This window comes from Hibiscus syriacus, unplaced genomic scaffold (assembly GCF_006381635.1).
Source record: "Hibiscus syriacus cultivar Baekdansim isolate YM2019G1 unplaced genomic scaffold, ASM638163v2 tig00112517_pilon, whole genome shotgun sequence".
NCBI classification, from domain to species: Eukaryota; Viridiplantae; Streptophyta; class Magnoliopsida; order Malvales; family Malvaceae; genus Hibiscus; species Hibiscus syriacus.
Window position 1 is genome coordinate 35,665 of NW_024063353.1, and position 12,040 is coordinate 47,704.

Genomic DNA, 12,040 nt, shown 5'->3' on the forward strand with positions numbered 1-12,040 from the left:
TTTTGGTCGGGTCATGTTGGGTCTCGGGTGGAGGCTCCCTTGTTCTCGGGTCAGGTCGGGTGGACCAAAGACCCGACCCATGCCCATCCCTAGTTCCAAGGAGTAATTATTTATTGGCACTAAAAGTATAAATCCAAGTTAAACCGGGAACAATTGGGACAAGTTTCAGCTGGACGAGTATGCCCATGTTTCTGCAACAGGACAGACAAACAGGCAATGAAGTTTAAAACAAAATTTTCATTGTTCTTTTGCAACTTTTCTCATGAAACAAACAAAATTTTCCCCATATTTTTCTCAGCTGTTGTTCGAAATTCTTTCCGGGATATTCACCCTTTGTCGGGAAAACGTTTCGGAAATCTTTAACATTATATATCAGTCGGAGGAACCGATGCTTGTATTCGATGAATGCATATCCGAACACGAGTTGGACACTCATCCATATCCGATGCTTACAACCGAATCCGAGAAACAAAGATCAGTGATTAACCAGACCAAACAAACCACAAACACTCGGCGCCGTTCGAATCACCCACAAGAAAAGCTCTTATGGTTTCACTATATTGACAAACTGAAGGAATGTCTGTCCTATATGTCTTGGAAGAAATAATGCAACATTATTTATGGATAATGCAAGTTGTTCTTAATCACCCCAAGACATAAAATCAAGTATTGCCTAATTTCAGGCTGAGAGGAAATCTCAAAGCAGATGAACAATAATGATCTAGTTTTCTCTATAGCAATCTTGATGAATAAGGCCTCGAATTCTTTTTTCTTAGGTTAATCCAATAGATGGAGGATTACCCGACGGACATCGTTGCCTGCGAGGCCGTCTAGTTGTCTTCCCCCATCCAGTAAGGCTTCGATCCTCCAGCCCCACTTCAATGTTATTAAGCTCCTGTGTCAATTGCATGCAAGTTGTGGCAGCTACTGGAGGAGAGGAACTAGTTACCGACCGTCGCCTCCCTCGGCCACACCCAGCTCTGGTAGAGTTCCATGAATGACCGGTCGCTCTCATAAGTCCTCCGAATGTCTGAAGATCTTCCGTTACCTCATACCTTGATAGGGAAACAAGGCCTGGAAGGATGTCCCTTTGAAAGTCCCTCCGCTGCCTTCCTCGCCTTCTCTGTCCCCTTCGTGCTCGAGTCGTTAACAAAGATGTACTTCCTGTTTCTTCTACTTTTAAGTTTTCAGGTACCAGAGGCTCAGGCATATAATCCTCTTCCCGGGTTTCTTTTAAGTTCAAAACCATTGATTCGAAGTAATCAAACTCTTCCAAGGAAGGTTCATCTCGATCTCTATCATTACCGCCAGTAATAGACTCGAACTTCCTCTCGAGATCTTCCCCAAAAGAGGAAATTGTCTCAACAAACCAATTTAGGGGGTCTGTAATAGTGTTTTCAGATGAATTGCAATCAACATCATCCGAATTACTGTCCTGAAAAGATGATGAGATGGCAACTATTGCCTCAGCTGCAATCTTTGCAAGTTCATCCTGCACATAGTGATCTTTACTTTGTGTTGACTGCAAAGATGGTTCAGATGCCTTTTCCAGTAATTCTTCTCCACGAATGACATCTTCAGGCTCAGGAATTAGTGGGGCTTCCAAATCTATCCCTCGAGTTGTCTTCGTACCGGTGCTCGCAACGGAGGGTATAAAAGAAGCTTCATCCTCGTCAACACAGGAGTTCAAGTCCAATTGAAGTCGGAAACTTGAGACCTTTGTATTTGTTTCCTTCTCTATCGCTGAATTCTCTGCAACGATGTCGTGGTTCATGTCCAGAAGAGTTGCATCACAAGGTAAGTTAATATCAAGTAACGTATTCCTTCCTTTATTTTCTGCTTCAACTTCTGAACGTTGAGGAACGGACGCATGCGATGCGATCAAAGAAGATTCGTTCTTAGATACAAAAGGCTTTTCGAAAATGGGGATCCCGGGTATCTCTTTGTTGTGCGGATATTCACTAACTTCACTACTGCTGGTATCAAAGTTATTGGCGAATGAAAGCGACTTCACATCCCGTGTAACATTTTGACTGAAATCATTGCCAGCACTTGTGGCCTCATTCTTACAAGAAGGCATGGCTTGTAGCCACGGTAGCCTTCGGAGATGATCTTCACAGTTTCTTCCTCCATCTACCCGAGTACCGCATTGCAAAACCGGCTCATTAGATGCACTGTTTGAAAGCACCGCATTCAAATTTACACCACTCGTTGACTTCATATCAACGCTAGTTGAACAGCCGTAAGGCTTAGTTGAACTATGAGAAGGGAAGTGCTCAGAGACCACCTTACTATCATAACTCACTGACGGGAAGCGAATTGCAGATTCCCTGGACCCCGATGAGGAATCGTAATAAAAACCATTTCGATTGGGAAATTCGCTTACAAAACTTGGATTAAGTCTAGAATTGCTACTCACCTGCCACTTCCCTCCGAAAATCCCAATGCTCGGGGATGTCATCACAGAACTCTTACTCAAAGGACCGGGTGAATTCAAAAATGGGTGAGTTGGAACTGTCATTGACTTCTCGCTTAAGCTACTGGAAGGCTTGTCCCAAGAAGTAACCGAATGAGACCACTGCTTTATGACATCAGAAGAATCATATGGATTCAAACTAGGTACATTAGACATGACTATCGACTCTGGATGACTGTTATTCGAGATTTCACCATTTCTTTTGGGAACTTCTGAACCTCGAAGCATTCTTTCTTTCGAGAGATCAGCCTTGCTTTGATCGGTTACCAAAAATGTTCGAGGATCAGGAGTTTTTTCATAAGGAACCTGTACCTGCTGAGTAGATACAGGCAACTTCTGCTGATGAAAACCTCTAGAAATCGACTTTGAGTTGCTTTCACTATGCCCTGCAAACGGAGATAACAACCACACGAACAATCGTAAATACGTGTAACATTATGATAGGAAGGGAAGTCAAGTATTCAATGATTTTTTTAGGTTCAGTAGTTCACAAGTGAGTATTACCTGCTTCAAGCAGGTAACAGAAGAATCGTCTCACGGTTCCGTTTTTCTCAACATGCGCATTACTTACAGACTTCTTCTCACTTTCGCGAAGAGAATTCACAGAAACGTCTTTTGGCAAACAAGGAAGCTCTTGCTTCGGGTTAGCAGACTGTTCATGGCCTAGAAAGTGTGAAAATGCAGAACCATCAGTTTCTTCGATCTGAGCAGGCTCATTCAAGTCAGCCAAACTATTTTTGCCCCTCGAGCATGAATTGGATCTTGAAGCATCTTCGAGACAATCAGTCTTCCCTACACGAAATAGCTTCCCACCACTCGCAGGCCCGATTTTCCCATTTCCGTTCAGATGATAACTTGACATGCCAGATGCTGTGTCATCTCTGAATTGCTCTGCTTCTTCAGTATCGATGTACTCGTCTGCTGGAAGTTCAAGATCAAACATTTTCCTTCTTACTTTTGTGGGCCTGCACTCTAACACCTCAGCATCCTTTATGTTACCTCCATTCCCGGATAAGGGATCGGCCCGGGTGCTACTTCCCTTCACTGAACTAAGGGGAGAATAAGTATCTTCAACACCAGAAACTGACGGTAGACCATAAAGAGAGTTTGCCACCGGAAAGCTAGGGATATGCCATTTGTTAGCCTCTTCGGTTGTAATTTGAGACGCTAACAGGCTTGATGATAACGATGGCTCAATAGGAATCTGATTGTTCTGTAAATCTTTCTTTTTAAATTCATCCATCAACTCCCTTTGTATTCTGTACAAGCGGTGAAGCTCAGACACCTACATAGAATACAAAGAACTTAAATACTTAAATATCTTCGAAACAAAGTCGATTATATAAACAAGCAACACTCAGTGACTCAACTCCATTGAAACATGCAGGTAAAGACCATGTATAAAGGCACAAAAACAGCAGAGATCTTATTTACCTGATTCTTAAAAATAGCCTCGTGCTTGAGCATTATTCTCTTCAATGTGTCCTTATCATACCCGAGATACGCATTGACATTGGCCCTCGAGAAAAAGCCATTGTAATGCTGACTGTTTGTCAAGGTTTTATCCTCATAATAATGTGGCCAGCTACAACTGTTCGAATCCTCATTGAGATCCCTCATTGAATAATATCCGGGCAAACAGGTTTTCGACTGAACTTTTGTTCCCATTCCTGAAATCAATAAACAAGTCTAGAATGACATAACAAGGAGAATGGAACCCTATTGTTTCCAGACTCCATGAACATTAAAAGCAATAACCATTAGAATGGAGATATCAGTTACGGCGTCATTTTCGTTTTACATAAATATGACTATCGACATTAAACCAAGCCTAATATCTGGTATCATTGAAGGCCTAGGTTCCCTATAGATGAGTGAATTCAACAGCCACTCAGGATTCTCGTAAACCATCACAAGAATAAAGTGCACAATCCACCTAAAATTGCAGAGTTTCACCTTCATACCAAGAACCAGAGTATTGAAGAAAACACCCTCATTGAAGATATCTGCAATTTCATATTGATGCATACAACTACAGCAATCGAAGCTCGACGAAATAAGTCGTGATCGTGTAAGTCGATAAGCAATGAGCCAAAAGCATACACATACACTAAGATAAGTATAAGGAAAGCAACAACAGTATAAATTAAGCACCACATCACTTCATCTATGTTGAAACTTCCCCTATAAGGGCAAAATTTTGTAGAAAGGGATATTGATAAAGCAGGAAAGTTAGGGATCCTATCATCTATAAGGCAAAAGATCCAACATAACTAATACCAAAATTAAGTCAATATTAACAGATGAACAAACCATCACAAAAGCTGTTATCAGCCATCAAATCATAATTTCATTAATCAAAATCCAAAAATAAAAAAATAATAACAATAAGTGGAGAGTTTAGGCTGAATTAACTCAATTGCAAAGCCATTATAACCCCCACAATTTATCAGACTAGCCAAGAAAAGGGGGGGAAATAATGAATAATTAAAGAAAAATAAAGAAAATCCAATTAACAAAATCATAAGATAATAAATTAAATATATATAAGTCAAATTACCAGGAAGTGAAAAAGGAACAAAATTTTACCTCAGACCCACATCCTTTAATCAAGACTCATTCGAGATTCTCCCATGGATTTAGCTTCAACACTTCCCCATCATAGATAAATTCAAAAGCTCCCAAAAGCTTGCCAGGATGTCAACAAAAGATTAAAGCTTTAAAACAACAAAAATACAGTAATAAAAAAGACAATACAGCTAAAACAACAAAGTGGGTGTTCTGTTAACACCATAGATCGTCATCAGGACAAAAGACAAAGATAGAAAGAAAGAAAGAATCTTGTTAAAGTTCTAATATTTATTTTTGTTTCTAGAGAGATAAAGGGGAAATATATATAGAGAGAGAGGAGTTTATTGCTTTGGGATGGAGTCTAGGGAGAAAGAAAGAGGGAGATCCCAGGTGAAGAAATATTCTCAGGAAACAAACGATCTTCTAAGAACAGTGACATGAAATTTGTCAACATCTGGTCTTTCTCTCTTTTTTTTAATTCTCTGTTTGCTCTTCTTCACATCTTTCTCCCACATTTCTTTCATTTCTAAAAATACATTTTTTTTATATAATTTTCTCTCCTCTTTGGGTTTTTTGAGGAACTACAAAAGAAATGAGCATTTCTAGATTCTCTCCACCTTCCTTGCTTTTTGGTACAAGATATTTAACCCCCCATTATAATATAAACCCCATGATTCATTAAAGTCTAAAATACTAAAAAAAAGAATAAATCAGGTAAATTTCAAATGGGTAACTTTTTTGAGATAATTTTCATTTTTAGTCAGTGTTAATTGGGTGATAGTTAATACTACAAGTCTACAACATCAATAAGTGGGTCCCCCTGGTACTATGAAGGATGAGTTTTCTTAAGGTTTAAGAGAGAGAAGACAGTTTGATTATTCAGAACCAGACATAACTACAAAATTAGCTCTTTTTATAATTTTATTTTCGATTACTGACATAGTCTTTGTTGATTTTGATTGGTCGATCATCTGTTCCCCTTTACCATCAAACAAAGGTTGTTTATTATTAAAAGGGATAAAGCAACTTTTAGTCCCTGAATTTGGGATTTTTTCCCTCTCAGCTTTTTCCGGTACACATTAGTCCTTTGGCTTGGAAAATTTTCTTATTTTTAGTTCTTTTTGATGATGCAACACTCTCTACACATTATCAAAATGATAAAAAAAAATTATAAGTTCAAGATTAATATGAGCTGCACGTACCGAGCGACCTCAGTGGTAAAAGAATTGTTGTCATTCCTTGAGGTATTGGGTTCGAACATCATGAATGTCAGGGGTGTGAGCATTCAATGTCAAATGGTTCAGAGTTATCTTTGATCAGATACTACATTTTACTTATCCTAGATTAATTAAAAAAAGGATTAATATGGGCTAAAAAAGTTCAAAGGCTAAGTTGAGAATCTTTTACAAGTTGAAGGACTAAAATTTATTTTATCTTTTAATAAAATAATTTTTATAAGGCCATATTTTGCTTCTAGTCCTTGGACTATGTGCTAAGTTATAGGTTTAGCCCTCGATTATCTAATTTGATAATAAATTTTTTTAATCTTAATACTTTGTGAAGTTTGAAAATTTTGTCTATCCCGAACGGGGAATTTAGGGGTGTAAATGAGAGTGTATTCACAAGATATTCGAGTTTTACTTGAAAAAAACGAATTCAATTAAGCATAGTTTGAATCAAATTCAAACATCAAAATATTCGATCCGAACAACTCGTAAGCCTAATCAAAATTTTAATCAATATATATTTAAAATATTTTTATACTATTGAATTACACAAATATCTTATATTTTACGTGTAAAATACACTTAATTTGAGCTCAATCTTAAATACAAATGAGATTAATTAAGCTCGATTAATTGATTTTAAGCAAAAATTTCAGTAATTGAACTTGAATTCGAGTCGAGTATTGAGCTTCGATTATTGAGTCAAGCTTGAGCTATCCATTATTTGGCCTCCGCTCAATTCGATCACAACCCTAACGGTGACCATTAAATATGTCGTCTCGTTCTACTATTATTCTTTATATTATATGCATAATTTGCAATTTAATTGGATCATTTTTAGCTACATTATCCCTGTATTATTCGAATCACGACTAAAATATTAGAATTTAAAAAGTATAAAGATTAAAAGTTATTAAACTATAGTATAGAGATAAAATCATTATCTTCTACATAATATAAGGACTAATGACAAATTTGTCCAAAAACAAGAGTGAAGGGCTGTAAAATCTTAAAACCTAAGACGTGGCTTCTGTTTGAGATCATCATGGGATCAGGTGGCCAAGAATAAGAGAGAGAGAGAGAGAGAGAGAGAGAGAGAAGTCGGTCAATTCTTAGAATTTTTATAAACAAACAAATTTTTTAAAAATAATGATTAAAAAATCGTAAAAAAATAATGATTAAATAAAGTTTGATTATTTCGTGGGCCTTTTCCCCCTTTTGTAAGTGGTTCTAAATATTACTACGTTGTCAATAATATTAAAAATATCGTATATGATTTTATAATGTTAGGAAATAATAAATTTTAAGTAAAATATTATAAATTAAATATTTATTTATATATAACAAAAACAAAAATCAATAACTTTTATGTTATTTTAACTAGGGATGGGCATGGGTCGGGTTTCAGCCAACCCGAACATACTCGAAAATTTTACATCCTTCACCCAACCCGATCGGCCCGAAAAATATACACCTTCCACCTAATCCGAATTCGATCCGACTTACTGAGATAAAATCTGAACCCGATCCGATTGACCCAAAATAATAAAAATAGTGATTTAATTGAAAAAAATAATATATAGGGGTATTATTGTATTTATTCCTAAATATATAAAGTAAAATTATATTTTTTTCTCGAGTCGGATCGGATATTTTTCACCCTAAACCAGAATCCGAACCAAACCCAATTTTTTTTTTAAAAAAACCCGGACCTGACCGGTTCAAGTCGGGTCGGAACAATCAGATATGGGTCTCATTCCTATCCCTAATTTAAAACGATACTAAAATGAGCATCATAAAAGTAATAATGAATATTTATCGTTGTTAATATTTGATAAAAATAAATAAAGTTAAAATGATCGCTTTTATAACAAATATATATAATATTTAGTATAAATTAATTAATTAATAATATAATATAAATATTAAAAAAGGTAAAGTACGTAAATGGTCACCGACTATAGGATAATATTTTATTGAGTCCCTTCACTATTAAATGTTACAAAATGGTCCCTTGGCTATAGGGAGTTACTTTATTGAGTCTATTGACTATTAAAAGTTACAAAATGATCGCTCGACTATTCATTATGTTCCAAACTCATAATTTTTCATTAAAAATTAATGGTCGTATGAGTTTGACATTAACATGGTGAGTGAGATATGATGGTCATTTGAGATTATGTGGTCATATTTTATCATATTTCAATCAATATGTTAACGTACAACTTAGGTTGTCATCAAAATTTTAACGAAAAATGATAAGTTTAGAACATAATGAATAGTCGGGGTGACAATTTTGTAACTTTCAATAGTTGAAAGACTCAACAAAGCAGCTCTCTACAGTCGCAAGACCATTTTGTAAGATTTAATGGTCAATGGACTCAATAAAAGTATTATTCTTTTGTCAGGGACCATTTGTGTACTTTACCCTCAAAAACTGTCAAATGTTTCAACCTGCTTTATTTCTTTTCCTTTTGACTTTGTTACTCTAAACCGACTTCGTTTGCATCGAAGAGCTGGATTATGCATAATTTATGAAGGTAAATTTACTTGGAACGTACATTATGAATACGATATATGAAAAAGAAAATGGGACTTATCAAAATTATGCAGATTATGTATGGACCAATCAGAAATTATACCAAAATAAATATTTTAAATTATTCTACTTTTCAAAGTAAATCCTTATTGCTTAATTAATAGAAAACCTTTGTATTTTTTGATATTATATTTTATTCATTGATTTCGAAATCATTATCACTTAATGAAGGTTGATGAACTTTATTTATTTTCCATTTGCATTCAAACAAATCATTATTCAAGTAAATACTTTGGCTAATGTTCAAATTGGGACCAACTCTTTCTCATAAAAAGGTCAAACATTTCAAAATAGTCTAATAATGATTAAATCTTTTTGAATGTGTCCTCGAATAAATTCTCTTCAAGTATTCAATACTTTTGAAATTGTTTGAACGCTTTAAAAGACTAGCCATCATATCAATAACCCCTAAAATTTTGGCTCGTGTTTAAGTACTCGATATAAAATTTATTTTATTAAGGGTTTAGCTTGAAGAATATTTAAAATGATTTCTTGATTTATTTTGGATGAAATTAAGAGTATAAAAATTAAGGGTAAAGTACACAAATGGTTCCCCGACTATAGGATATTATTTTATTGAGACACTCGACTGTCAGAAGTTACAAAATGGTCCCCTGATTATACGATGTTGCTTTGTTGAGTCCGTCGACTATTAAAAGTTACGAAATGGTCGCATGACTATTCATTATGTTCCAAACTCGTCATTTTCCAATAAAAGATTGACGGCGATTTGAGTTGGATTTTAATTTGTTGTATGAGATATGATAGTCGTTTTAGATTCTGATATCAGATTTACCATATCTCAGACAGTAGGTTAACATTCATCTCAGGCTGTTGTCGGTTTTTTTAACAGAAAAAGATGAATTTGGAATATAAGGAATAGTACAATGACCATTTTGTAACTTTTAATAGTCGAGAGACTCAACAAAGTAACATCATATAGTTAGGGGACTATTTTGTAACTTTTAATAATCGATGGACTTAATAAAGTAATATATGTATAGTCGGGGGACCATTTGTGTACTTTACCCTGTAGTTGAGATTCTGATATCAGATTTTATCATATTTCAGATAGTATGTTAACATTTATCTCAAGTTGTCGTCGATTTTTATAACAGAAAAAAGACGAATTTGGAATATAAGGAATAGTACAATGACCATTTTGTAACTTTTAATATTCGAGAGAGTCGACATAGCAACATCATATATTTAGGGGACTATTTTGTAACTTATGATAGTCATGGGACTCAATAAATCAACACATTATAGTCGACGGACAATCTGTGTACTTTATCCAAAAATTAATTTTCATGTAAACGAGGACGTTAATTATAGGGTAAAGTACACAAATGGTCCCCCAACTATATGGTATTGCTTTATTAAGTCCGTCGACTATTAAAAGTTACAAAATGATCATCCAACTATAGAATGTTACTTTATTCAGTCCATCTATTATTAAAAGATACAAAATGATCACCCGACTATTCATTATGTTCAAAATCGTCCTTTTATGTTAAAAAATTGATGGTATTCTGAGCTGAACGTTAACATGCAGATTATGATATGATAAAATATGATTTTATAATCTCAAACAACTATCATATCACACTCATCATGTTAACGTTTAGCTTAGACAATTGTCAATTTTTAATGAAAAATGAAGAGTTTGGAACATAATAAATAGTTTAATGACTATTTTGTAATTTCAATAGTCGAGGGACCTAATAAAACAATGGTCTATAGTCAGAGGACTATTTTGTAACTTTTAATAGTTAAGATACTTAATAAAGTAATACCTTATAGTCGGAGGACCGTCTGTGTACTTTATCCTTAAATATATTATTAAATACTTGGTCACATAGGCATTAATTACAGTTAAATCGTGATTTTATTAACCTGAGGTATCAATTAGGCAAGAAGTAATTAAAAGTTGCATTTTTATGATCTCTTTCTCCCAATCAATTATTACTTGGTGGGTTCTAGGTGTAGTTGCCATGACAAATCAAGAAGATCGGACGTGATAAATGTGGCCCATCTCCTTATCAGCTTTTCAACAGGTCATATGAAAGGTTTTATTCATGATCTAGTCCCTCGAACTTTTCTTCTTGTTTTTATTATGTTAATTCGTAATTTTCATTTTGTTTTCGGACATTTAATAAGAACGGATCACGAGCAAATATATTTGGCTGATTGTTCAAGTTGTTCATCTTCTTTCTCTCATATTCTCTTATGTTATGTGTTCTAGACTCACTACGAGCATTCCTTTCTTTTCACTACGAGCATTCCATTCCAAGGTTAAGATTAAATTTTAAAATTGTAAAAAAAAAGGGATCACATGTCATATTTTTATTAATAGCTATTTTTAATAAATCGTGACGAATAGGGACGAAATCAAGAAGTTTGTAAAGAAGTTTAGATAAAATTATAAATTTGTGTGGCCAAATCTAAAAAGAAGCTGTGTTAAAAGAGTTAAATCGAATTATTAATTCTTAAGAGATGATAAAAACAAAAAGTCTTTATTTAATCAGAAATCTGAAATGGCTCACTGATAGATATATAAATATTTTTTAGGGAGCACAAATATCTATTAACAATATTTTTTTAATGAGTGAGCATAAATAAAGTTTTATGATGGAAACTATCATTAAAATGAGTCACTGATCGAAAAAAAAATCAGATTTTAAGATTGATACAATAAAATTTTAAAATAAATATCATCAATAAAATAAATAATTAATTAAAAAATATCTTAATTTTAAGACGAACATATGACCATCCTCAACCATAACCCAACCATAAGTGCAGCCGCCACGGGAATGACTTGTTGAATAATTAAATTTTTATGACGGACAAAAGACACTACAATTGTTTGAACATACATTTTCAAATTATTTAAAAATATAGTTAGAAATTATAAAATAGTAACGAATTAAAGGCTGGATCTATTCCCCCTAGAGATGCTTTTGTAAAATATTGCTTCCGTACAAGCGAGTCAACTCAAAGCCGACCGATTTACACTTTTTCCAACCCTACGCAAGAGGTAGCAAAGTAAATGAATGATTTTGATTTCCACGAATTCCAAGGAGACGAGCTTCATAATTTAGAGGCCATCGCGTTCACTTTTCCCCGGCTTTTCCGATAAAGTGAGTCGGAAAAAATGATTTATGT

At 34.5% G+C, this 12,040-nt stretch overlaps 1 protein-coding gene across 1 annotated transcript; it reads right to left on the reverse strand.

Annotated features, from left to right (window-relative positions):
* Positions 1-763: 763 nt before the first annotated feature.
* On the reverse strand, positions 764-5,611 carry LOC120181208. Its single transcript, XM_039186384.1, has 5 exons — positions 5,066-5,611; positions 3,911-4,146; positions 2,981-3,761; positions 2,789-2,862; positions 764-2,743 (listed from the first exon to the last, which is right to left on the reverse strand). Exons 2-5 carry the CDS (start codon positions 4,142-4,144, stop codon positions 773-775), a joined length of 3,060 nt encoding a protein of 1,019 aa, XP_039042315.1. The 5' UTR covers positions 4,145-4,146; positions 5,066-5,611; the 3' UTR covers positions 764-772.
* Positions 5,612-12,040: the final 6,429 nt, after the last annotated feature.

Excerpts from the sequence above, each read along its gene's own strand:
- LOC120181208 (XM_039186384.1), bottom strand. The coding sequence starts at position 4,144 with ATGGGAACAAAAGTTCAGTCGAAAACCTGTTTGCCCGGATATTATTCA. Across the intron at positions 3,762-3,910 it reads AGGCTATTTTTAAGAATCAG|GTGTCTGAGCTTCACCGCTT; the intron begins GTAAATAAGATC and ends TATTCTATGTAG. Across the intron at positions 2,863-2,980 it reads CTGTTACCTGCTTGAAGCAG|GGCATAGTGAAAGCAACTCA; the intron begins GTAATACTCACT and ends CTCCGTTTGCAG.